The sequence below is a fragment of the Camelina sativa genome, chromosome 9 (genome assembly GCF_000633955.1).
Source record: "Camelina sativa cultivar DH55 chromosome 9, Cs, whole genome shotgun sequence".
Classification (NCBI taxonomy): domain Eukaryota; kingdom Viridiplantae; phylum Streptophyta; class Magnoliopsida; order Brassicales; family Brassicaceae; genus Camelina; species Camelina sativa.
In genome coordinates this window covers 29544603-29571821 of record NC_025693.1, presented here as the reverse complement: position 1 = coordinate 29571821, position 27219 = coordinate 29544603, and the positions used below count along the sequence as shown (strand labels likewise).

At 36.7% G+C, this 27219-nt stretch overlaps 6 protein-coding genes across 10 annotated transcripts; 1 reads left to right on the top strand and 5 right to left on the bottom strand.

The window, feature by feature from the left end:
- On the bottom strand, window positions 235–1176 carry LOC104713010. The gene is made up of 2 exons (XM_010430037.1): window positions 661–1176; window positions 235–574 (listed from the first exon to the last, which is right to left on the bottom strand). Exons 1-2 carry the CDS (start codon window positions 1129–1131, stop codon window positions 398–400), a joined length of 648 nt encoding a protein of 215 aa, XP_010428339.1. The 5' UTR covers window positions 1132–1176; the 3' UTR covers window positions 235–397.
- Window positions 1296–2941, bottom strand: LOC104713009 (UDP-glycosyltransferase 89B1-like). Its single transcript, XM_010430036.2, has one exon. The coding sequence runs from the start codon at window positions 2796–2798 to the stop codon at window positions 1377–1379; it is 1422 nt and encodes a 473-aa protein (XP_010428338.1). The 5' UTR covers window positions 2799–2941; the 3' UTR covers window positions 1296–1376.
- LOC104713007 (carbon catabolite repressor protein 4 homolog 5) lies at window positions 3121–7003 on the bottom strand. 3 transcript variants are annotated; one of them, XM_010430032.1, is made up of 14 exons: window positions 6605–7003; window positions 6343–6506; window positions 6105–6170; window positions 5973–6025; window positions 5551–5632; window positions 5312–5358; window positions 5117–5189; window positions 4824–4916; window positions 4701–4733; window positions 4497–4588; window positions 4185–4317; window positions 3866–3951; window positions 3666–3750; window positions 3121–3483 (listed from the first exon to the last, which is right to left on the bottom strand). In XM_010430032.1, the coding sequence occupies exons 1-14, from the start codon at window positions 6894–6896 to the stop codon at window positions 3427–3429; spliced, it is 1356 nt and encodes a 451-aa protein (XP_010428334.1). In that variant the 5' UTR covers window positions 6897–7003; the 3' UTR covers window positions 3121–3426. The 3 variants fall into 3 exon arrangements, with proteins under 3 accessions (XP_010428334.1, XP_010428336.1, XP_010428337.1); XM_010430034.2 differs by having other exon boundaries at window positions 4509–4588; XM_010430035.2 differs by lacking the exon at window positions 5973–6025.
- On the bottom strand, window positions 11640–13200 carry LOC104713006 (zinc finger protein CONSTANS-LIKE 7-like). Its single transcript, XM_010430031.2, has 2 exons — window positions 12194–13200; window positions 11640–12103 (listed from the first exon to the last, which is right to left on the bottom strand). The coding sequence occupies exons 1-2, from the start codon at window positions 13130–13132 to the stop codon at window positions 11831–11833; spliced, it is 1212 nt and encodes a 403-aa protein (XP_010428333.1). The 5' UTR covers window positions 13133–13200; the 3' UTR covers window positions 11640–11830.
- Window positions 15991–21894, top strand: LOC104713005 (kinesin-like protein KIN-14G). Its single transcript, XM_010430027.2, has 20 exons — window positions 15991–16116; window positions 16785–17098; window positions 17217–17344; window positions 17428–17511; window positions 17613–17690; window positions 17779–17871; window positions 17950–17979; window positions 18076–18246; window positions 18332–18862; window positions 18965–19046; window positions 19129–19224; window positions 19313–19492; window positions 19656–19762; window positions 19844–20022; window positions 20098–20262; window positions 20360–20613; window positions 20693–20856; window positions 20937–21256; window positions 21353–21495; window positions 21611–21894. Exons 2-20 carry the CDS (start codon window positions 16864–16866, stop codon window positions 21667–21669), a joined length of 3099 nt encoding a protein of 1032 aa, XP_010428329.1. The 5' UTR covers window positions 15991–16116; window positions 16785–16863; the 3' UTR covers window positions 21670–21894.
- LOC104713004 (DNA ligase 1-like) lies at window positions 22244–26473 on the bottom strand. Of its 3 annotated transcripts, XM_019229450.1 has the most exons (7): window positions 26254–26473; window positions 25730–25920; window positions 24419–24793; window positions 23755–24075; window positions 23231–23635; window positions 22916–23148; window positions 22244–22656 (listed from the first exon to the last, which is right to left on the bottom strand). In XM_019229450.1, the coding sequence occupies exons 1-7, from the start codon at window positions 26400–26402 to the stop codon at window positions 22405–22407; spliced, it is 1926 nt and encodes a 641-aa protein (XP_019084995.1). In that variant the 5' UTR covers window positions 26403–26473; the 3' UTR covers window positions 22244–22404. The 3 variants fall into 3 exon arrangements, with proteins under 3 accessions (XP_019084995.1, XP_010428328.1, XP_010428326.1); XM_010430026.2 differs by lacking the exons at window positions 25730–25920; window positions 26254–26473 and adding an exon at window positions 25318–25549 and having other exon boundaries at window positions 23755–24072; window positions 24419–24984; XM_010430024.2 differs by lacking the exons at window positions 25730–25920; window positions 26254–26473 and adding an exon at window positions 25318–25466 and having other exon boundaries at window positions 24419–24984.

Below are 27219 nucleotides of genomic sequence, written 5' to 3'. Positions count from 1 at the left end.
ATCCTCTGGCTCCAAGTCCGAGACTCAGCTAATCATCCTTGCACTTGCTGCGGTTCTACCAGCCACTCTCCTCCTCAACTGAGTCCGTCTGCATTAAACTACCATCTCGTATTTAGTTACTCTCTCCTCTGTTGTGTTTTCCCTATGAATTAACATCAACTTTATTGCTCTACGTTATTGGTATGTTTCCTAAAGAAGTAAGCAGTTCTTGAAATGAAATCACAAAAGCAGAACAATGAAGAACAAATACTCTTCCTTTTAACTTTTAAATCTGTAACATTATAAACACAACCAAACAAGATCAACTTGGAATATGGCTTTTTTAAAACACCCCCAAAAAGCAAAAGAAGGTTCAGTCTTTATAAATCTTTCTCTAAAACACTGAATGAACTGAATACTATTCCAAACTAGGCGCCACTTCTGTTGGGTTGGACTCGAACACATCTTCAGAGTTGGAACTCTCTGCTTCATCAAGAAGGTCACGAGATTGGATCGCCTCTTTATACACTGGCGTCTCTTTGAAATCCGTAGCACCTTCATTATACGTCCCCGCCGCAAGTCCACCGGAGATTAGCTGTTACAACATTCAACACCATTGATTTAACTTGTTCAAGTTGAGGACTTGTTATTAGTAAAGTAACTGAAGTATTGAAATGTTACCGCGAAGAGGATTCCGAAAGCCCATAAGTACTGAACGAAGAACCCTAAACCATCCCACTTCTCACCTTCCCAAGGATCTGTTTCAAGCCCAGGAAGATCCTTAATCGCATATACCGGCGCGTCTTTTGGATCACCTCTGAATCGAGTATTCACAACCGTCCTATCTCCACCGTCGTCATCGACGTTGATTTCGATCTGAGACGGCGGATTCTCGCTGTCGAAAACACCGTTGTTTTCTTCCGGCTGATCCTTGGTCGTCGTCGTGGGTACGAGGCTCCGACGCTTCTTGCTGTCGAACCGACCGGTCTGTGCGGATGGTTTTTTGGCGGCAGAGACAACGTGGTGACGGGTTCTTGACGGAGAAGGGAAGTTTACGAGTCGGAAGGTGAAGAAAGGATTACGAGAAGAATCGGTTAGGTCTTTACAATGGATTCTAGCTCCTCCGCCACCGCTGCTCACGGTGAGAGCCATTTCTTTTTGTTGTGTGGATATGTGAGAGAGAGGGAAGAAGCGAAAGATTCGAAGAAGATAAGGAAAAACAAAATTCGGGTCTTATTAAACTTGACCCGACTTTTCCCAACCCGATCCAACTTGACCCGCTTCTTTGCCTTTTTAACCTTTTTTAAAAAAATACATTAATCGAAATTATCACAAATTCCACAATACAACAATTTAGAATACAGTCGTGACCATAATTTGAACTTTATTTGACTAAATCATTTGTTTAGTCCTAAACTAACAACATGTTGGATAAACCCATCTAAATCCTCAACGGAGCTCCCACGTTCTTGGACCGCATCCAACGCTGCTTTCCTCAGCTCCACCGCTTTGATCCTCTCCGTTTGCTTTCCAGTCACGGCATCAGCGAAAACTCTAGCTAACTCATCCGGGTCAGGAACCGTGTCTGGTCCTTCGCAAGCACGCACGCCCACTCTCAGCTGGTCAACCACAAGAGACGCGTCTGTGTACTGGTCTGCTCTCATCGGCCACGTCAGCATCAAAACGCCCGCGACAACCGCCTCCATCACGGAGTTCCAACCGCAGTGCGTTAGAAACGCTCCCACGGCTCGGTGACGTAGCACAGCCACTTGTGGAGCCCATCCTCTGATCACAAGACCTCTCCCAGCCACACGATCGTCGAAGCCGTCTAGGATGTTTCCACGTGACGAATCTTCCTCGACGGGCTCCTTTACGGCCCATACGAAATGGACGCCGCTTTTCTCAAGCCCAGAAGCGAGCGCAAGAGTCTGCTCCTTGGTCAAAACAGCTTGACTTCCAAAGCACACGTACACCACGTGGTCATCCACACGTGCGTCTAGCCACGACATCACGTGGTCGACAGAAACCGAGTTCGGCCCACCGCGATTATCCCCGGATACTGGAAGTATTGGTCCTACGGCCCATACACGATCATGGCCCATCTCACGCTTAAGATGGTCGAGATAAACACCTTCCATGGCGGTGAAAGAGTTGACGACGAGTCCCCAACTCGCCACGTTGTCTCTAAACGAGTCTCTCACGAATCCCCAAGTTGGATCTCCGCGAACGTAACTTCTGTAAATCGAAGAGACGTGAGACCAAGGGTATTTTGGACAATTCGGGATCTTGGAAAACTCGAGAATCTCGTCATCTTCATGTTTCTTGGTGGGCATATCGATCCACAACGTATTGAGGATGCAGCAAGTGATAGCAGCGGAGGGAGAGAATTCGAAACGAGGGATTCCGAGGTTTTGGGTCCAGCCAAGGAAGAAATCAGAGACGATGGCTACAGGAGGAGAAGGATGAGAAGCAATCCAAGAGAGAAGCGGCGCGTGGAGATCACCAAGCGCGTGGATCATTGAAGGGAAGGCGGAAGGAGGTAAGTCTTGGACGTTTTCGACGCCGGGAGGGATCGAAGGGTGAGAAGGAAAAGGGAGGATAAGTGTTTCGATGTTAACTCCGGCGGAGAGAAGAGGAGAGAGGAAAGGGAGGTTCTTTGGGGTGAGTAAGACTGTTATGGTTAAGGCGGCGCCGCCACGGAGAGCTAGGCGGTGGGTGAAGTCGAGGAGGGGAATCAGGTGGCCTTGCGCCGGAAATGGAAAGATCAAGACATGAGTCTTTGTAGGAATGTTCTTTTCCTCTGATACTGTCAATGTCATAATGACACTTTAGTTAACTTTCTTGTTTTTGCCGGAATGGTTATTTGGTTGGTGCTAAAAGAAGAAAGAGACTGATTTATATAGAGATGTGTTTAGTGCTAACTGTTGTTAAGTTGTCGATTTGCGTTACCCAATGTTATCCCAACACTTAGAGAAAATGCTTACGACTCTTTTTGATAATACCGTGTGGGTCTTTTGATTTATTTAGCATCCAATCACACTTGGGAAGAGCCCTAATTGGGATTGAACATTTTTACGTTACGCCTCTTACATTGTTTTGCTTATTGTAGCAAAATGGATCCTCGCTCCTCATAGGTACACGTCCGAAAACATACGATTTTGGTATTAACTTTTTAAAAGCAGAAAAAGTAGGTACAAGTCGTGGGTAGGTACTTTACCCATAAAATCATGTGTTGGTACTGGTACAGTAAATATTGGAACCAGTTTCAAGTAAGCAACTCTATGTATTGGGTGCTTTGCCTAAAATTTGCGTAGTAGTTACAAATATTACTGAATCTACTTCAAAGCTCTGGTTCACAGGCCTCCTTTAGCATTCAAAAGCCTCAAGGAATGGCCAAGATAGGTAACTAGGTCCAAACGTTTGGTGCTAAACCCTTTAGTCTCCTCGTCAGTCATTGACAAAGCCGAGTTCACATGCGATAGCAAGATGGTCGCTTCCCCATTTCTGCAAATTTGCATCAGTCAGAAACTTGTAGGCAACTCTCCCAACAATCACGATTTTATTACCGTTTAAAATGAACAGAGATTTTGCCGTCTTTATAGGGAAATTACTAACTCAAGAAAGCAAAGGCTCAGAAAAGAAAAGATAGTTAGCCACTACTTGACCTAAAAAAAAACATATGATACCTCACTTGGTAGTCCACATGTTCTTGTCAAAACATCTGTTGGCAAGGTTTCAAGAACCCTGACAGGAACAAGTTCCTTTGTGTGCCTGATTTCAATTCCTCAGATTAATTTGGGATTATAAAATCACATAAGCATATATCACCACAGAATTAACTATATATAATCAAAAGCTCTAATCAATGATATCAAAACAGACTTACCATATATAATCAACTGTTCCCAGGAACCTGGAATGATATGTTGTTGCCAATGGTTCACCGCGTTGATCTCTCGTTCTATGAGTACCCTGAAGATCTCAGGTCTTAGCATACTAAAAGGAAAGCTACAACATCATACAATATGTTCCCCACGTTTCTCAGTATCTAGTATAAAAGAAAGTCACAGTTCCTAAAGGCGTTCTGAGTTTGTATGGATTTTCTATTCTTGAGGTAAGGGAAACCTATTTTAGTATTCCTGTGATACAGATTTTAATGCTTTCGATACGCCCAAAAGTCGAGAACAAGAAACAAAAACACTTACAGGAACACCACTATATGCGCTATGAAGCTTCAGTTGATGTTGGACATGAGTGCTTGCTTGACCACCAGTTGCAAACTGTAGTTCTTCCTGGCTCCATACATTGGGTACTGATCCGGATGTGGATACTGCAGCACTGAAGAAAGGGGAAGTTGTTAAGTTAGACTAAATTGAGATAAGATCTGAGGATTACCTAGTTGATAAAGCACAGACCAAAGAAGAGATATAAGTAATCTATCAGTTCATCAGGTGAACCGAAAGGGAACGCAGACACATTACCCAGAAAACCAAAGATCTCGGTAAGTATCAAATTACCTAACTGCATACCGGTTTCTAAATGACCTCTTCTTTGGTTTCACTTCAGACTGGCCAGAAATTTGCCTGCGATCGTGTAATTGTGTATCCAACTGGGAAAAGGAATATATAGAGTTTATTCTAACATTCCCAGCAAAGAAATGAAAAAAATGATGACAAGGAAAATTGTAAAAGAAAGAGTCCAGGACCCTCGATGGAACTCACATCAGCTGAAGCTATGAAATCGTAGATTGCACTCTGTCCAGCATTTCAAGATTAAGTTTTAGAACAATATCAGCTAAATCAATAAGTAATACAACCAAAAATACAAAAGTTGGTAGAGATAACCTGTGGAGTGCTATTCAGATCACCAGCAATCGCCACTGGAATATTTCCCCATTCCTGTGATAACTGGTAAGCCTTCTCCAGAAAGAGTCTTACCTAAAAGTTATGACATATCAACTACTAGAATTTTAATGAAGTTTCATCTAAACTGCCAGGCATAGATGTACTGATAAATACACAAATTACTACCAACTAAAGATTTGACATTTCCAAACTCAGTAGCGACAACAATTCTCTACAGATTCTAAGGATACACGAGTTTCATCAGAATTTTGTAGGGATCTAGCATGATATACCTGGCCTAGCTTGATATCCCCACGCTTAGGATTGAATAGGACATGTATATTCCCAACTACTAGCCGTCGAGGACTTAAAGATGTTTGAAATATCAGGCAACGAAACATGAGAATGAGCATAAAATTTAGTAAGGATCTTAACAGTAACATAAATATTCACTCCAGTAAGGGAATCAGAAGAGAACTCAGACATACTCTGAAGGTCGCACACTTAATTTAGACTTTGGGTCCTCATGGTTCATCTGTTCCGTAATACACAATTAGAAGCGATAGAAAATTAAGTAATTAGCATTTCTGCAAACACAATAGGAGAGGTAAAAAAAATAAAATAACCCCAACAATGAAGATGCATCTTGTCATATCTCTGTGTTCTCCTATCATTAATGAAACTCATAGGAGACGAATATACAGCAATTACTTTAAATGGTGCATACCTCTAAAACACAAAGTTGAGCAACATTGTTTCGCATGTCAAATCTATCAAACTCTATATGTTGATAGTCTAGAAGTTCAAATCTGCACTCACAACAGAAATATACCACGAATGATGAAACCAGAGAGTAAGAGTCTAACAAAATAAACAACATTGAGAAACAATTAGAAAACGAAGCTTTAAGTGTTATAACTTATAAAACTAATATATTATGAAGGCAATGTCAAAGCTGATAACATCACACAACGTGGACAGAGACTAAATAGAACTGGGAGATATATAATTAATAATTTCCCTCGCTCCGATAGAGAATTATTCCCTTTAGACAATTCAAATGGCTAGATTCCTGACTCCGGCATATAGAGACTTCCCAGTTCCCACCACACATACAAAATGACCCTAAATGGAAACAACAGAACTTACAATTTCTCTTTCCAGAATATAGCACAACCATCACTCGCTTCTCCAGTCCGACTCTAAAATAACACTAGATATATGAAAACGGCACCAGCATTAATGCATATGAGGTAATAAAAGCTTTTGACTCGTTTATACCTTGTGAACACCTTGAAATCCCCTCTTTTTAAGAATACAATCAATATCATCAAAGCGGTCAACCTCCTGCAGTAAAATTGGAACATGAGAATGCAACCAGACTTTTGTTTAAGTAGTTGGAAATAAATGGAACTAAAATAAGCTCTTCTCAACATAGTGTAGCTCTAGGCAGTTAAAGTAAATCCTATAACGAACCATACATACGTATAAGGGAGATACATAAACCCCTGGAACTTGCCTGAAGACATAAGATGCTTGCATTATAGCGACTAATCTCTTTGCATATGAGATGTTTCCGTCTACTCCACTCTAAATGCTTCCGGGGAACGTTGTAGTACAAGTCCATGTGGTTGGACGCATTGTCAACACCAAGTAGATTGTACGAAACTAAAACTACTTTATCTGAAAATCGAAAAAAAAAAAACACAATGTGTTAAAAAAAGGAATGTGATACTTCGTGAATTAAGCATTTATTCCGTGGAGATTGCAATTGCACAGACCTTGGAGATTTTCAAAATTGGTTGCGGAAAACACCCATTGGCGCTCACCGGAACTCGAGATTATCTCCTTTGTTCTCTTTCGCCGCCGTCGAGAAGATTTGCTAGGCCTAACTGGTTTACAACTACGCCGGCTTGAACCCGGCGCAAGAGGACGGTGAGGTTTTAGGGTTATTGACTCCTTTCTATACGATTTCTCGTATACGTTATCCGATGATTGTGAAATCGAACATCGCTTCCGCTTGGTGACGGTGATTGAGTTCCCGATCGAGTTCTTTCGCTCGTATCCACTCATGGCGTGAGCTATTGCATTTCTCTTGTGAAGTTAAACGGATTAGACAACTCCACAACAACTAATAAACGGCGGTTGATTAAGAGAATTGGAGAAGAACATAGACGAAGCTGAGANCGAAGTTGAGATGAAGCAGAAGATGAAAAATCAAAAAAAAAATAATAATAATAATTAATTCTCACCTCTCACCAAACAGAGATGAAGCAGAGACGAATTATTCGATGTGAGAACTGGTCTCAGTGACACTTCCGTTCCGTCGATGTGAGACCTGAGATACTTCCGTTGTCGATGTGAAGGCGTGAAAGAAGGATGAAGAAGAAAATCGTGAAAAAAAACGAAAGAAAACAAAAAATAACAGAGGCGGAAGTAAAATTTTAGGGTCAAGATTTAGTTCGGTTCAGTAAAACGGAACCGAACTAACCGATAACCGAATTTAATCATTAATGCTGCCGATCAATTTTGCCGTAACAACCGAATCCAAACCGAAATCCATAAACCTAGTTCGGTTTGGCGAAATCCTAGGGATGATGAACCCATAAATTTCTTTCTCAAATCATAAGCGGGCCAGCTACAACCATCGACCCCAAGATCTTTCAGTTACAATTATAGTTCAGTAACTTCAGTTACCTCATACATTGCTGATCCACTAACTGTACATAATAAAGTTTTAGGGAGAGAGAGATAGAGAGAGATTGCTTTGACCTATGTTACAAATGGATTCTCAACAACCATGACTGTAAATAATAAGGTTTTTAGGGAGAGGGAGATAATAAATCAGGGTGGGTTTACTATTATTTATATTTTATATTGTATTTATTTGTTAAATATTGGAGGTTTTGTAAATAGAGGAATAACTAAATTTTCGGAATGTTTGTGCGACTAAATGTTTATATTAATTTTTAAACACGCAATACACTTCATGATCATTTGGGTTAATAATATATCATTTATGTAAAAGTACATCATAAATTCAAACTATATTAATAATATATCTGTCCCACAAAATTTAAAGAAAATAAAACTAAACATACATTAGGGTTAGTTAGCCTATTTATACAATTAAGTATTTAAGTCTATCCGATTTAAATGTAAATATTTAATAAATCATCTTAAATTTGAGATTTCTCTATCTTTATTTTATTAATGCATCTTCTATCTTATCATTGTATAAACCATTGTTTTTACAGTTAATCTAATTTTTTTAAAAAAAAATTTAGCTCAATGGTGTTTGCTTTTGATATAATATTGAGTTATTTTATGAACTAATTGAATATGTGACCTCATATTCATGGTATAGTTGCTTTTGTTTTGTTTTATCTGGAATTAAGTTTTTGGAAGGTTTGTTTTTGAGATTGCAGTTTAAGAATGCTAAACCATTGTAATAAATTGTGCTTGATAATAAAAATTTTAACCATAAAAAAAACTATATAACAATTATATGATTAAATTTTTATAAACTACAAAAAGTACATCATAAATTCAAACTATATTAATAATATATTTGTCCCACAAAATTTAAAGAAAATAAAACTAAACATACATTAGGGTTAGTTAGTCTATTTATACAATTAAGTATTTAAGTCTATCCGATTTAAATGTAAATATTTAATAAATCATCTTAAATTTGAGATTTCTCTATCTTTATTTTATTAATGCATCTTCTATCTTATCATTGTATAAACCATTGTTTTTACAGTTAATCTAATTTTTTTAAAAAAAAATTTAGCTCAATGGTGTTTGCTTTTGATATAATATTGAGTTATTTTATGAACTAATTGAATATGTGACCTCATATTCATGGTATAGTTGCTTTTGTTTTGTTTTATCTGGAATTAAGTTTTTGGAAGGTTTGTTTTTGAGATTGCAGTTTAAGAATGCTAAACCATTGTAATAAATTGTGCTTGATAATAAAAATTTTAACCATAAAAAAAACTATATAACAATTATATGATTAAATTTTTATAAACTACAAAAAGTACATCATAAATTCAAACTATATTAATAATATATTTGTCCCACAAAATTTAAAGAAAATAAAACTAAACATACATTTGGGTTAGTTAGTCTATTTATACAATTAAGTATTTAAGTCTATCCGATTTAAATGTAAATATTTATAAATCATCTTAAATTTGAGATTTCTCTATCTTTATTTTATTAATGCATCTTCTATCTTATCATTGTATAAACCATAGTTTTACAGTTAATCTAATTTTAAAAAAAAATTCAATAATTCAATAGATCTAAAAATAATTATAAAAAGTATCCCGCGGCGTAGCGCGGGTCTCACCTAGTATCCCATTAAACTACCTTGATTAGTTTTTGCCTCATATTTTTAGATTTATAATATTTCAATTAGGTCCTCGTAATCAACCAAATATTCTAAACAGCTCCCTAAACTTTGTTAATATGGATTAATAGCTCACTAGACACTAGAGGTATTCTTGAAATTTTTTAAGAATCTTTTTAAACCAAACCAACAACTCTCTGCCACATAGTTTTCCTTTTCAATAAACTCCTCCACGCATTTATTTCTCACTAACTAAACCTTCTAACAATATTGTGAAAACGAGGAATTTGAAACATGTACAATAGGTGTTCAATATCTTTTTCATGTCCCATTTGACTATTTTGTAACTTTGTTGTTGCCCTTAACAAAGCCAACTTGATATATTTAATTGTTAAAAAATAGTTATGGTTCTAACATGGGGCATTTTTATAAACTTATATACTAAATTTTATAAGAAATTTGTAAACATTTCAAAGTTATGGTACTTTGTGACTACTATATGCCCAATTCCATCACTCACTATAGATGATGAAATTAATTTTAACTTTTACAACTTATCAACTAAAAACTTATGAAGAGACAATTTTGTTTGATAAGTCCGATAATACTGTTTTTTTCAATTTGGTTTCGAAAAGTCATCGTTTTACCTTTTAATGTAGTTGTTAGTAAGAATATCTAATATTTCCATGCTCGAAACAAAACCAAATAAAGAGGCAATAATCTAGCTTTATATATATATATATATATATATATATATATATATAAATATCAAATTCAATATTCTTGTATGTTTTATTGGGGTCCAAGAGATATATAAATTAATTTCTATAGTGGTATATTGGTATATATTGTATTATACTAATATTATGTCCGCGTAAAATATGCATGAATAAGAAAAATATGTAAAATATTAAGTAGTATTCTAAATATTAATTTCTATTTTATTTGATTTTTTTATTTAAAATTTTTGATTTAGAGTTCACATACCTCATCTCGGAATACAATTTAATTTTCTGTTACATCATAATAAAATTAGATTTTAATTCTACGCACTCAATTTCAATGGATAATACTCACAACTTTTATATGAAAAAAATAAGTGCTGAAGTAAAATTTAGGGTCTAGATTTAATTTGGTTCAGGATTAACCGAGAAGAAGTAGAAAGAAAAGGATGAAGAAAAAAAATTGTGAAAAAGGCGGAATTAAAACCAAACCGAACTAACCGAGAACCGAATTTAATTATAAATGTTGTCGATCAATTTTGCCGTAACAACCGAAATCCATAAACCTCTATTCGGTTGGGTATGGTTAGGGGTGTCAAACGGGCATGCCCGCGCCCGAACGGGCCGACCGTGACGGTCCTGTATTTTCAGTGATCCACTGCGGGCATGTCCGCCACGGGCGGCGGGCGAAATATCAATGCCCATGCCCGCTCCGCATATCTTTGCGGACTAACGGGCATGCCCGCGGGCATCTCTTCTTCTCAAGAACATCACCGCTGGTGTCAAAACAATACGGAGCAGAGAGGTTTTGGTTGGTGAGTGGAGACTGGGGAGAGAGAATGGTGTAGTTACGATACCTCTCACAATGATGTCAAGAACAGTGGCCAAAACGATGCAAGCTTCCACATCCATACATCGAAGATACCCTGCAAGTGACTCATGAGAGCGAGCCATAGATAATAAATTTAGATAGAAATTTGAGTAGAGCTCAAATCTAGTTACCAAACTTGTAAAAGAAAAAAAAATCACCTTTGATTCGCAGCAGCAATCGGTCGGTGTTTCAAAGGCTAGCAAAAGAATTGCTTCAGCAGCAGCAAAATAATTGCTTCAGTAAGCAGCAAAATCGGTGTCTCAAAGGCTAGCAAAATTGATTGCCAATCGGTGTCTCAAAGGCCAACAAAAGAATTGCTTCAGCAGCAGCAAAAGAATTGCTTCAGTAAGCAAAAGAATCTCCTCTGTTCTCCTTGAATTTCCTCCTCTCTCAAAGGCGAACTTTGCGATGTTGGCAATTTCGCGGACCACCCGCATGACCGCGGGCGTGAGCGGACAAAATCCATTTGACCCGCAAACCAAACGGGCTATGCCCGCGAGACCCGCCAATTTTTGGGCATGAAATTAAGGGCCCATGCCCGACCCGCTATGATACCTAACGGGCCATGCCCGCGGGCCTAAGGCCCAATTTACACCCCTAGGTATGGTGAAATTCTAGGGAAGATGAACCCACAAATTTTTCCTTCTCAAATCATAAGAGCATCAATACTGGCAGTTACTCTCAAGATACTAATAGATTAAAAAATTAAAAAGTAATAAAAAAAGAGGAAAGAGAGTTAGAATCGATACTAGCTAGAGCAATTTGAGAACCTAGCTGAGTAACTCATATAACACTTGGCATTATATTATTGGTTAAATTCTTATTTTATAATATATTTATTTGTTCAATAAATCATTTTCTACAAAAACATTAAAATAATATTTATAAAGTACTCACATGAGTACTCACTGGTAATGATGGTCTAAGTGGGCCGGCTACAACCATCGACCCCAAGATCTTTCAGTTACAAACTTACAATTATAGTTCAGTAACTTCAATTACCTCATTAACAAGTATAACTGATCATCATCATACATTGCTGATTAAAAGTAAATTACAAGACGTCAAAATTAAGTGACGTCCTCTTCACGAAACGACCTTTGATTCGAGGTCTCTGCTCGGCATTAAGTTTGCGAACCTCGTATCTTATCTTCTTCGCGAACAACCTCGTCCTCCGTTTCTCTCTATACCTCAACACCCTCGCCTCTCTCTCCACATCTGATCCTCCTCCGTCTCTCCCTTGCTGGCGTGTCACTGATCTGACGGCCGACGCTAGCTCTTCAAACCCACCCATCACATGTGACGGACACGTGTTGTTCCCTCCCAACTGGATCAATGACTTTAAACGTTAATCTCGTATATTTCAATCTGCTTAATTAGCTCAAAGTCAACGGAATAGAGATGAAAGAGATATTACCAAACAACCGTCGAGATTAAACTCCGGTTTGATTCCGGTTTCCCACGGTGAACCATGATTATCCCAAGCACTAATCACAGCTTCATAATCTAATCTCAGAAACAAACTCGCCTTTCTATCTTCATCCTCACATGCTTCTTGATCTGATCCTCCATGTTCACACTTGACTACTTCTTCTTCCTCATCTTTGACCCTCTTCAAATCCTTACTGTCAAACTCAAACCCTACGTTAGTCTCTTCTTTGACGAGTCCACTACTGTTTAATTCCTTGACTCGCAAGAAAGGTTGCTCTTCCTCAAGTAAGCTCTCCACGTCCATAACGATTTCCCCAAGATCCATATCGAACGGCAAGAACCCAATTAAACCTTCATCGTCGTCCATGATTGCCTTTTCGATCTCTCCCAAGTCTGCGCTAGTACTAGTAGTGATATCGACTCCATCAGGAACTAAACCGAAGCTGTTATCATCAATCACCATGTCTGAGAAAGGATCAAAAACCGGCACGCAACAGTTTAGACTCTCTTCGTTCTCGTCTGTAGAAGAAAACGAGAAAACCCCTTCTTCTTCTTCTTCTTCTTCTACACCAAGCTCCGGAACAAGAGGATCGTTAGAATTATTCACATCTTGAAGCTGCTTGCTCCTAGGCGTTCTCGCCTTTCTCCTGAACCCTTCGTACCACACCGACGTAGTTTTGTCAGTCGCCTTTGTCTTCATCAGAAGCTCCGGAGACGAGGGTGATTGTAACCGGACACGTTCGTGACGTTTCGCCAAATTGTTAGCCGAGTGGATCGAAGCGTCGCAGCTTTGGCATAGGAAAGCATCATCGGCTGGGCAGTACCAACTAGCACGTGAAGATCTCTTCATGCACACGTCGCAGCCACGCGCCGCTGTCTTCACTCCCGTCACTCCAGCGGCTCGGCTCTCCACCTCGACCACCATCTTTAGTTAGCTCTTTGTGTTTATTACACAAGAGATATTATAATTGATGAAATGGAGAGAGGCCTTGAGAATAACCAACGAGTTTGTTTTATATGGTTTTGCAACGAAGGGTGGTCTGTGTGGCGTCTCGAATTTCTATTGGTATTTTCATTTTTTGAGTGCTACTTTAAAAAAGAAAAAATTGTTGCTTTTTGTGGTCTCAGTTATTTGGATAGATAGTAATAGAAATTAAGGTGTAAAACAATCTTATTCATATACTATGTATAGTTGTATTTTAGAATAAGGATTTTTAAATAATTTTCGACTATCAAATACATTACTTAAATTTTTACAATTAAGCGTATACCCGATTGTCTTAATCAAGGAATTTTGAGAATGAACTTTGTAATTTTTGTCTCTCACGTTTCTAGGATTTAGTGGCAATAAGTAATACACAGTTAATTTGGAGATAACACAGTTAATTTGGAGAGAACACTGTTGTAAATGAGTGTTTTTGTTGTCGGCAAACACTGTTATAGATGGTAAAATATCAACTTATCAATTAAAATAATTTGTGGCGCTCTGTGGAAATATTAAAAATAAAATCAGAAAATTAAGAATTTGTGGTTGTTAGATCAAGATAAAACTTCAAGTAGGGCCTACTGGTGATTTAATTCTCCATTCCTATTGGATGAAATATACGGCCATCCCCATTCTTTCACCCTGATTGGTTAACATTCTTCTACAGAGATTTCTACGGGAGCCCACCTTCTAATTTTATCAGTTTTGGTTTCTCTCATTTTTTTTTGTTTGGTTTTTTTTTTTTTTTTTTTTTTTTTTGCGTTTGCATGACCGCACCGCAGCGTGACACTTTAAACGCAGAAAGTTATATTTCCAATAATAGCATATACTGTACTGTATAAGATCATTTTTACGGTATATACAGCAAAACAATATATCCTTTTTGTGGAACTTCAAACAACGTCCTTTAAAGTTTTGTAAAACGTACACTATTTAAATCGAATATCATATTTGATTATTTTTCAAAAAGGATTATATGTCACTGAAAATGTAGAATTGTTGCGGATCTCCTGAAATTTCATCCCAAGATATTACATTACTATTTTCTAATAACATTTGTTTGCAATTGTCATTTACCCATTTTTGAGTATTTTTATATTACTACCTACTAAATTTAATTATAATCATTTATTGTGGATCTAACATAACGGAAGCCATGGATTTTCTAGAGTCCTTTAAAAGGAAGGAGTTGATTGTGGTGGTAAAGCGACGTGCCAATATATGAAATTAAATCAAGAGGTTGTAATTGACTTCGTCGATTTTGTTTTTTTGGCAATTTTGCAGTTTAGGTCGTCCATACACACAAACGTTAACTTACATATTATAAAGCAGCCAAAAGAAAGAAACAACGAAACAAACAATTTTTAAGACTTTATATAAATTAAAAGAAAAAAACAACAATTTTACGCCACATGACACATATAAACCATTGAACATCTCTATCAAAGGACTTGTTCCTCTGCTTTACCTTTACATGTTACAACTTACACCACGCACCATTTTATTTACATATACAAAGTTATGTGACAATATGATATACATATACCTTAAATATATTATCAACAAAGTTGAAATCTGCACATATAGGTTTACGATCAAAATATAGTGTCGTGAATCTCATGTGTTTTTTAAAGGTATATATTACATATTATAAATATGTTCATTAATTGACGAGTGAGTATCGGTTTCTGAGGTGGAGGCACGTACGTACGTACAATAGGCCTCAGAGGCTTTATCTCTCTATCGGGATATATATTCTCATCGGCCAGTGTAAAGTTGACCGGCGAAAAGAAGGATAAGCTTTTTTTAGCGAGAGGTTTTTAAATCCGAAATATATGCATATATGTTAAAATGGTGTTTAGCGGTGTATTCATAAGAGAGTATCTCACTGGAGTCCAGATATTATGTACCAAGAATACCTAGTGCAAATCTATTTGACCTAAGATTCAGTTTCGGTGCAAAATCCTTTTTACACACTATTTTTATCGGAAGATATGCTTAAGGTAGTAGATGCGGGAGTTCTTTTTGCATTCACGTATCAGACTATCAGTACATATCATCTGATTTGTACATGTGAAAGTGCGATAGATCGATTCTTAATGGTTAATAAGTATCCTAACACTAAACAAGTAATAATTAACACTAATTAAAAAAACTAATAATCATATATTAAAATTCGATGTGATAAATAAATATATCAGTACGACTTTTGTAGTGTTAATTATATGATTTTGAGTATAAAGTATAACGTAACTCTTTTTATAATGCAAACGACCCCAAGTTTGAATATAGAGCCATAAAAACCCGACGTGGTGCCCAAAACAAAACCAAACATGGATACATAGTATTATTTGTTGTCCGTTGGTTGTTGTAACATCCCAAAAATCATCATACAGTATTTATCAAGTTAATCGTTTTTTTTTTTTTTTTTTGTCATCAGAGTACAAGTTTAAACCAATGCGAAAGAACATTGTTTACATAGATAACTAGTCGCGATACAGTATTTATCAAGTTAATCGCTCTTTCGTTAATTCCAATTCACAATTTTTTCTGTTAACAATCTTGTTATATAAATGATTTTTTTCCTCCAATTTTAGCCCAAAAAAAATCATAAACGATAGGAGAAGCTTGTTGTTGTTACTGCCTTCCTCCTACATTCGCGCTCCCTCCCTCTGTACACAATCCCCAAATAAAATCTTTTTTTTTTTTTTTTGGGGGATTTGTTTTTTCTTATCTGTTGTATTCAATTTTCATCATTAAAAAAAAAAAAAATTAATCTTTACTATAATCGCTAATAATAATCAAATCAAATCAAATCAACCCACATTCCCGTCACGTCTCCTTCCGTCGTCTCTCTGTTTTCCTCTCTCAAGTTCGACCTTCTCAACGTTCGTTTTCCAAAGCTTTTCCGATAAAATTTCTAGGTAAAGAGACACAAAGATCGCATCTTTTTTCTTCCTCCTTCTTATATGTTGCGATTTTGCTGATCGCGACTTTAACTATGTTTTGACTTGGTCTATCGATGTTGATTTTTTCTTTTCTTTCTCTTGTTGCACCAATGTCCCTTTTTGTTCATCTTCTGGTCAGGTAGGTTCGTTTCTAATAGGTTTGTTTCCTTCTTTCTTACATTGGTTGAAGTTGCGAGCTTTGTTTGATCGTCTCACATTGCTGTTTTTATTTTTGGCTTGCGTGTTGCTCGATTGATGCTGTATAACGGGTGAAATCATATGAAGTTTACTGGGTATTAGATAAAAATCCCATCTTTGAACCCCTAAATTGTTGAAACGAATTGAAATTAATCTGATCGTCGGGACTTGGTGGTGTCATCTGCTTTCAATTTAGAAAATGCTGATTCAGGTTAACTATGTTAATGTCAGCGAAGATTGTTGGTTACCCAAAAAGCTGATTACGTTGTTGATTATAGAGATTAGTTCCCTGCCGGTGCCATTTGATCATGTTCTTACTTGAGGAAAAAGAAAAGAAACTGTGCTTTTGGGGATTTTTTTCCTAGCTTGCTCTTCTATGTTTGTGTGTTGTTATGAATTTTGTCTAATACTCTTTTTTTTTTTCCCCTCAATGAATCATGTCTCAGGAGTTGTTGGTAAAGAATGAAGCAGTGTTGGGTTTATCATCAAGTGTTTCCATAAGTTTGGTTTGGACCTCGAGGTGAGATGAATCCTATGCGTGATCAACCAGGCAGCCCTTATGGTGATTCAACTCCTCGTAGTCCGTTTTCTCCCTTCTCTCCATTATCTGGTGGTGGAGACGACAGGCATAGAAATCTGCCTGATTCCAAAACTCCTCGTAGTCCTTTCTCTCCTTTTTCTCCATTATCCGGAGATGAAAGGCACAAAAACCTGGCAGAATCCAAATTTCAGCAAGCCCTTGCCAATTCTGGCCAATTAGGTACTCTTAGCAATGCACTTTTTACTGTTTTGGCTCACTGCATTCTTACATATGTATGTGTAATTATATATTCTTCTTGTTCAGTGGTTCTTTAATAATTGTTTTCTGTGTACGGCAGATCCATCTTCCCCTGGATCGATGCACCATGGAGGACACAAGTTTCATGAGGTTTTCCAAATGAAACAGGGGCGTTATGATCTTCAAGCTTCAAAGATTTCTGAAATGATGAAATCAAGTAGCTTAGATGTAGTTCCTCTAAACCTTGTTATTGAATATCCACATTTCTTTTGAAGTGTCTAAACAACGTCATGCGTTTATGTTTGATGCAGAATGCTCCTACGCAGTCACTTCTAAGCGTGGTGAATGGAATTTTAGATGAAAGTATTGAAAGAAAGAATGGTGAAATCCCTCAGGTACTACTTAAATGCTAACAGTTCAGATCATATTGTATGATTCCTTCATTTATGCTTTTACTTCTTGGGAATTATTCTGACAAAAGCTCTGCAATGATCAGCGTGTGGCATGCCTCTTGAGAAAAGTCGTGCAGGAGATTGAGCGACGTATATCAACTCAAGCTGAGCATCTCAGAACGGTATGCTTTCGTTTACTTGAAGAAGGTGCTTAGTAAAAATGTTCAACTTCTGGTTTTGCGAGAGTAACTTCTTCTTGTCTATGTACAGCAAAACAATATTTTCAAAACTCGTGAAGAAAAATATCAGTCAAGGATCAATGTCCTTGAAGCCTTGGCATCAGGAAGTGGTGTAGAACATGAGGTATATCATTTGTTAATGATGATCTTGTCTGATAAAAATGTGTTACATCTTTTTACTGATGAGTTTATTCTTTGCCAGATTGCTACACAACAGCTTAGACAGATAAAGGTACGTTATACTGCTAGTTGCTTTGTGAACTGATTTTAGTAAAATGGTATTTGTGACATGAAATTAAATTTTGACATGGAGTTTTATGTATGTCAGACAGAAAAGTCAATGTGGGAAGAAAAGAAGAAACATGAAGAGGAAGATATGGTTAAGCTAATGAAACAAAATGATCAATACAACCTCGAAATTGCTGCGCTGAAGCAAGAATTGGAGGCATCTAAAAAAGAACATGAACAACAATACTCGAAAATGGAGAGCAAAACAATGGTTGGTACACTATACTACTAGTTGATTGACTAAAAATTGTTTTGTGTCTAAATGGTGTGCTGACATGAATTTATCTGTATGATAGACAGAGAAGTCAAAGTGGGAAGAACAAAAGAAAAACGAAGAGGAGGATATGGCCAAGCTATTGAAAGAAAATGATCAATTTAACCTTCAGATTTCTTCGCTAAGGCAAGAGCTGGAGACAACGAGAAAAGCGTATGAACAGCAATGCTCGCTAATGGAAAGCCAAACAGTGGTCGCTACAACAGGACTTGAGAGCAGGCTCAAGGAACTTGAACAAGAGGGAAAAGTGACAAACACTGCAAAAAATGCCCTTGAGGAAAGGGTTAAAGAGCTTGAACATATGGGAAAAGAAGTACAGACTGCTAAAAATGCTCTTGAGGAAAAGATAAAACAGCTTCAACAAATGGAAAAAGAAACAAAAACTGCTAATACAAGCCTTGAAGGAAAGATTCAAGAGCTTGAACAGAACCTTGTAAATTGGAAGACTAAAGTCAAAGAAATGGAGCAAAAGTCTGAGTCCTCACACCAAAGTTGGAATCAAAAAGAACTTTCTTATAGAAGCTTTATAGAAAACCAGTCTCAGGCCCTACAGGTATGGTTATTCAAACTGTTTGCTACAATAACCATTGAATAATACTAAGTAAACAGTTTATTCAACTATACGTTATGGCTGGCTAATAAAGTTGAATCACAGGAGTTGAGGTTCTATTCAAGATCCATCAAGCAAGAAATATTGAAGGTTCAAGAGAACTATACAGAACAGTTCAGCCAATTAGGTGAGAATGAGTTGCTTCTGTGATAAACTTCTCATGACCTTGCAATTTTTGTTGTCTTTATAAAATCAATCTGTCTCTTCAGGAAAGAAACTGGTTGAACTTAGCAATGCTGCCGAAAACTATCACGCTGTACTAACTGAAAACCGGAAGCTTTTTAACGAGCTTCAGGAGCTGAAAGGTACTAAGGATCATGTTAAATATTGTTTGTTTGTGTAAATTTTCATAATTTTAAGCAGTCCGTAATAACTATAGTTATGACTTTGCAGGAAACATCAGAGTATTTTGCCGGGTGAGGCCTTTCCTTCCTGGACAGGGTGCACCAAACACAGTGGTCGAGTATGTCGGTGAGGATGGAGAATTGGTAGTTACCAATCCAACTAGACCCGGTAAAGACGGTCTTCGCCAATTTAAGTTCAACAAGGTGTATAGTCCAGCTGCTACTCAAGGTGTGTTCATCTGTTGCCTGTTCTGTCTCTATTCTGCTTCATATTATATCCTTATGCTTTACGTTTCGGTTTTGTGTGATCTCTGTGAGAATACATGGTACATCTCAAGACATAATAATATATTGATATCACCAAGTTCATTTGATATCTTGGATTCTTGCAGCTGACGTCTTTTCAGACATAAGACCCCTGGTTAGGTCAGTACTTGATGGGTACAACGTATGTATATTTGCATATGGCCAGACAGGATCAGGGAAAACTTATACAATGGTATGTTCTCATTGTTATTTACTGAGTAAGATTTCATAGGGATAACCTCATGCGTTTTTACCATCATTCCCATTCTTTCAGACTGGTCCAGACAATGCAAGTGAAGAGGACTGGGGAGTTAATTATCGTGCTCTCAATGATCTCTTTAAAATCTCTCAATCTAGAAAGGGAAACATATCATATGAAGTTGGGGTGCAAATGGTCGAGATATACAATGAACAAGTGCTCGATCTGCTGTCTTCTGACAATACTCAAAAGAAATATCCTTTTGTTTTAATTTTTGTGAATTCATTGTTAGTGGAGCCAATTCTTTTTGTTTTTCTTGACCTGCACACACTAGGGATCCTTTCTACAACTCAACAAAATGGCCTGGCTGTGCCTGATGCAAGCATGTACCCTGTGACATCAACTTCAGATGTAATTACATTGATGGACATTGGACTACAGAATCGTGCCGTTGGCTGTACTGCCTTGAATGAAAGAAGTAGCCGTTCTCACAGGTTCTTCTTCATATTGATCCCTTGGAACAGCCAAAAATATGTCTTTTGATATCAGCTCTAAACTTTGTTACACCTAATTATATGATTTTTTATGCAGCATTGTCACTGTTCATGTTCGCGGTAAAGATATGAAGACCGGGTCTGTGCTATACGGTAATCTTCATTTGGTGGATCTGGCAGGAAGTGAGAGAGTAGATCGCTCTGAAGTTACAGGAGACAGACTAAGAGAAGCACAACATATAAACAAATCGCTCTCATCTCTTGGAGATGTGATATTCTCTCTTGCTTCAAAGAATGCCCATGTACCTTACAGAAACAGCAAGCTAACACAGATCCTCCAAAGCTCTCTTGGTTAGTTAAATTCATCTAGTAATAATACTGCATTCATGATTAAGTATTATCATAACGTCTGTTTCTATGTGGCTAATAGGAGGACGAGCAAAGACCTTGATGTTTGTGCAACTCAACCCTGACGCTATTTCATACTCAGAGTCAATGAGTACCTTGAAATTCGCAGAGCGTGTCTCTGGAGTCGAACTTGGTGCTGCAAAGACCAGTAAAGATGGTAAAGATGTTCGAGACTTAATGGAACAGGTAAATAGACACACTTCAGCTCCTGTCTCTCTCTCTTACCATTAACTTCAAGTTACAATGAATCATTTGTTGTTTTTCAGTTAGCGTCCCTTAAGGACACCATAGCGAGAAAAGACGAAGAGATAGAGAGGCTTAATCTGGCAAAAGAAACTCATTCTCAGAGACTTCAGAAACCAATGCTGAGAAGAAAGAGCATAGGACATACCGATGACATGAACTCAGATACAGGAGAATATTCATCACAACAATCAAGATACTCTGTTACTGACGGTGACAGTCTAACCTCCTCCGCCGAGGCAGAGTACGATGAGAGACTAAGCGAGATTACTTCTGATGCTGCTTCTTTGGGAACACAAGGATCCATGGATGTTGCTAAAAGACCACCTAAAATCTCAGACAGGTTACAATCACATCTTGTTTTTTGTTACTAGTACTGTTGGTTTTAAAAGATATTTATTTTCTTCATCTAACGTTATAAAAACCGATTCAATTGCAGAGCCAAGTCGATGACTGCAAGATCAACTACGAGTGTAACACGACCGCTCGATAAACTTCGGAAAGTCGCTTCAAAAACAACATCGACCGTTGCTAAGGTCACGTCCGGCTTGTCGTCATCAAGTAAAGGCTTGTCGTCATCAAGTAAGCAAACCTAGAACCTATACGGTTTTAAAGATTTTTCTGAAGTATTGATTAGTTTAATTATCATATATTAACTACAACGAGTTTTGTCTAATTGATATGTGTTTTCTTTCAGGCATTAAGAAGACGAGCAGTACTTCTAGTTTGGCCAAGTCTTCAAAGCGGTGGGCGTAAATCACGCTTTTACTCCTAGCCGTCATACATTACACGCGTAACACTGCATATACGATCAGTTTGTTTTGTTTTTTCACAAAACTTTACATACGTACGCTCATAATTTTTCCCATATCTAAAAATGGTTTCGTATAATATATGGCTTCGATTGGGACTAGAAGTTTTGCGAGTTATGTAAAAAATTTGTAAATACATGAATATTATTATGCTCACGGATTCTCTTCATGAGTTTTTTTTTTTTTAACATACTTTTAGTGGACAAATTTATGGAAAACAAATAGTGTTACAAACTTTATTTTGTTATATATATTACCAATCACAACCTAAAAAATCCATCACCATCATAAGTGTGGAACAAATAATTTGTTTTTTTTCTCCTTAAAAGTATAATACCTAACCTTGTTGTGATTCCTTGAGTGTACGAGTTCCCTAACCTAATAAAGCCTGTAGATTACTTAACCGATAAAACTAAAAAGTAAGAAAGATATTAGAGCAAGAAAAGGAAAAACAAAGAGAAAGTATAAAGAACTAAAGTAATCTTACAGTATATCCCTATCTATTTATTCGATCGATATAAAAACTATTATGGTGCTCTTTATTTGTGGGTTTTGTCTAAAAGATCTCCTACAATATGAGGTGTAAAACAGGAAAAAAAAAAGAAGAAGAAAAAGGATGTGGGTGGGGAAAGAATAAAGGGTATATTCAGAGATTTTGATTAGTATAGTAGGGTCAATGTCAATGTGGAGGAAAAAAAAGTGGAGTGGAATCTCTTTGAAGAGCCTTTCCACCTTGAACCATTTTAACTTTGCTCATCTTCTCTTCACACCAATGCAACTTCTCTTCATTCATTTCGTTCATCCTCAACACTCTTGACACTACTTTCAAATCTATTAATCCCATCAATACCTCCATTTCCTCCTCTATACTCATCTTCTTTTTCCTCATGTATTTCCCTCCTTTACGCATCTCTTTCAATTTCGTCTTTTTCTGTTCACAATAACATACATTAATTAACATTCTGTTGTTAATTAAGAATAATAGACTTTTCACAAAAAGCTAGTGAAAGACATTATTTAATAATGATAAAAATTTAAGAAATGCCAGATTCGAATATGAATGGTGACACAACGTTGCCACACTACACTATCTTTGGTTAATTATGATTATTGTTCTCATTGTGTTTAGATATTAATGAGTCATCCAATTAGAGTAATATTTAGAAGTTGAACTCTATATATATGCTGACCTTTGTGTTGACTTTCTTCATAAGATGGACAATGGTTGGATCAACAGAGCCACATTTACTTCTCCCGAAAAAGGCTTTAATGATCTTTTGACAAGGCTTCTCTTTATCCGCTTTGAGAAAATTCATGAATGTTCTAATGCATTCCTCCATTATCATCAAGAACGAAGCTGACGATATCCTCGACTTGAAACATTCCTCTTTCTCTTCTTCCTTCTCCTCCTCTTCCTCATAATCTACGTATATATACCCAAACGAATTACATTTTTTGTCGAAGCTACCATATTTACAAACATTCTAAAGTGTTTACTTAATTACCTTGGTATTCAGGGACAAGAAGCAATTTGGGTGCAAGAGTTCGCATTCGAGCATAAATCTCTGGTCTTCGTCCATGTTCGTAAGGCTCATTCTCGACGTACCTTTGTAATAGAATATGAAACGTACGGAATTGGTCGGCGATTCCGGCGGGACATCCGACGTCGTTGAAGCTTCGTTGCGTGGATGATCTTTTTCTCTCGAAGTTTTTGTAGTTCCAACTTAGAGCTTCCCACGTTAGACATATCTGTGCCACGTAAGCTGATTCTAGTTCCACGTACGGGTTTGGTCTAGACCCATTGCCACCTGGATATTGTTGTTGTTTTTGCTTGTGTCCGTTTGATGATAGCTTGTGAACGATTCTCTCCGATATCGATCTTGGCTCCACCATGATTGACTTCAACGATTCTGTAAATGGACATAAATTAGAAAATACAAAACCAAATAGTAAACTTACGTGCATGATGCTTAATATATATATATATATATATATATGTATTTATCGTATAATATATGATAATTTTCACCTGTTTCGTGAAGCTTTTGAGCAGAGATTCTAGTGAGAAACGTCATTTCTTCGTCATACTTTTGGAATACGGTGTAAGATTCCCATTTAGGGCAACTCCGGCGAGAGGAGGTTGAGAAAGGGTCGTCGTTCTTCACAGAGTTTCTCCATTCCGATGAGCTTTTTGACGTTGAGCCATTCGTGCATGACTCTCCAAATATTTCTCCTCTCTCTTCTTCTTCTTCTTCCTCTAATTCCTCTGCTTTGATCTCGCTCATGTCAAAGCCCGATGCTGGCTGTATCTCATCGTCATCCTTGATTCCTCCAGACACATACACTTCTGCTAGCAAACGAACAATTACAGCTAGCTCAACCGGTTTATTATTGATTTTTAAAAATCAGTGAGTAAAACTTAAAAAATTATCAGTTAGTATTCCCTGCTTATGAATTTCTTTAATGATAAAGAATGTTTCATCAAAGGCGTCACGTGAATATACTATAGTAAAAATATAAGTAAATTCGGATATAAAACTTATCTTATCAGTTTTAAAATCCTTAATTTATTAAAATAAAAATAAATGCATTAATCTTGGTTACTTGTAGAAATAAAGAAAACCACTTTTGATTTGCATGTGAAGAAAAAATAAACATGTGAAGAGATGAGGAGGGAGAGAAATCAATAATACCATTGTAGCTTTTGTCATTGAACACCAAACCACTTTGGAAGCGAGAGGGACCACGAGTACTAGTCGTATTTGGTAGCTTACGAACCAAATCCTCGACGACGTCGTATCGTGACACTCCTCCTACCTCTTCATCTTCGTCGTCATCATCATCATTATCATAACGATCGTCATGAAGATCTTCTACGCCATCGTCTTCCTCTTCTATCGATGATGATTCGCTGCGATAAGGAGAAACATTGGCAGAAGAAAAATGTTCCTCTGTGGAAGAAGTGTGGGAATCTTGATCATCTTCCTCCTCTTCTTCTTCTTCTTCTTCGTGATCATGAGTTTGATGGACATTTATAAACTCCTTCATGTATTCATTATTTAGTCCATCTTGAGAACTATTATTGTAAAAAACTAAAGATTCTCCGTCGTCTCCTATATCAGCTATCAAATCCGGATTTTGATCCCTAGATATCACATGGTAACTTGCATTACACGACATCTTGAACTCTTCTTCCTCTTCCTCCTCCTCTTCTTCATCATCGGTATACCATGCCGCCGAATCATATTCATCTTCATTTCTGCGTAAATAAGACATCTATTAGGATTTGTCCCCCCCCATTGAAAATTAAAAGGTTATGAAGGTTTTTTATGATCAAGAACTAGAAAAAATCAAAGAAACTCAGCCATAACGATGAATTTTATTTTGTTTATATGATAAATTCCTATATGTAACAAGTAAATATGAGAGTGCTCTACAAAATATTGCATAGTTTAAACAATCTTTAACATAAAACTCAGCAATAGCCAAGAACTTTGTTTTAATTATATGCTAAAATCTGAAAATACAAGGAAATATAAATGAAACTATTCATCATATGCAGAGTAAAGTAAGCACATATATAGAGAGAAACCTTTGGAGAAGAGGGAAGCCGCCGATAAAGCGTAAGAGCTTGAGGAGGAGGGAGACGGCGGAGTAGAGGAGGAGGAGGAGAAGAAAGAAGGATGCTGAGACATTGATGTAGAGACTTGCTAAGGCTTCTTCATTTGTATAACATTGCATTTTAATTAAATCTTCATCCTCTCTTTCTTTATCTTTTTCTATCTTTCTTCTTCTTCCTATCAAATGGAGAGAGAGAGAGGAATACTTCCTAGGCTACAAAATCAAAAGCAAAGTTCGTGGGTTAACCAAAAAAAAAAAACATAAAGTGGTTGAGTTGAGTGCTCCTCTCTCTTTTTAATATTTTCTCTACCTTTCCCATATTAATTTCTAATTGTTTAATACATGTTTATATATTTGGACTTCTTATAATCTTTGAGANCCATCTTGAGAACTATTATTGTAAAAAACTAAAGATTCTCCGTCGTCTCCTATATCAGCTATCAAATCCGGATTTTGATCCCTAGATATCACATGGTAACTTGCATTACACGACATCTTGAACTCTTCTTCCTCTTCCTCCTCCTCTTCTTCATCATCGGTATACCATGCCGCCGAATCATATTCATCTTCATTTCTGCGTAAATAAGACATCTATTAGGATTTGTCCCCCCCCATTGAAAATTAAAAGGTTATGAAGGTTTTTTATGATCAAGAACTAGAAAAAATCAAAGAAACTCAGCCATAACGATGAATTTTATTTTGTTTATATGATAAATTCCTATATGTAACAAGTAAATATGAGAGTGCTCTACAAAATATTGCATAGTTTAAACAATCTTTAACATAAAACTCAGCAATAGCCAAGAACTTTGTTTTAATTATATGCTAAAATCTGAAAATACAAGGAAATATAAATGAAACTATTCATCATATGCAGAGTAAAGTAAGCACATATATAGAGAGAAACCTTTGGAGAAGAGGGAAGCCGCCGATAAAGCGTAAGAGCTTGAGGAGGAGGGAGACGGCGGAGTAGAGGAGGAGGAGGAGAAGAAAGAAGGATGCTGAGACATTGATGTAGAGACTTGCTAAGGCTTCTTCATTTGTATAACATTGCATTTTAATTAAATCTCTTTTTCCTCTCTTTCTTTATCTTTTTCTATCTTTCTTCTTCTTCCTATCAAATGGAGAGAGAGAGAGGAATACTTCCTAGGCTACAAAATCAAAAGCAAAGTTCGTGGGTTAACCAAAAAAAAAAAAACATAAAGTGGTTGAGTTGAGTGCTCCTCTCTCTTTTTAATATTTTCTCTACCTTTCCCATATTAATTTCTAATTGTTTAATACATGTTTATATATTTGGACTTCTTATAATCTTTGAGACAAGATTATATACGCCTACTCATTCCTTAAAGGGCATGCTAAAATTATACCAAGTGCCAAGTTTAAAGGTTATTGACTCCCTTAAGATATCTAACCCATATGTATATACATATCTCATAATCATTTGATTATTGTTACGAGGTGAAATAAATTATAAATAAATATGGGTTATATACCTTTATCACAAATCACATTGCTGCAAAACATTTCTGATTTAATTTAACATATTCTGCCATTGCTTTAAGACTCAAAGTTTATGATAGGGAAAGAAAAACGCCATTCCATGAATTCATTATTTTGTTTAAAAGTTTACATGTTTTCTCTCACTGTATATACCATTACTACGACCTACTAAATTATGTGTCTACTACTGTCTATCAGAGAATAAAAATACACAAGTTATTAGATAAAAGAAAATGATTTTCTTAGACAAAACTTACAGAGCATGTGGTGTGGAAGAGGAATGTACGTATAGTGGAAGACTCTATTTTTACATGAAAGAATAAAAATTAAAGCTGATGATGTTTACCGACTTACTAAAGGCAAGAATCAGCCA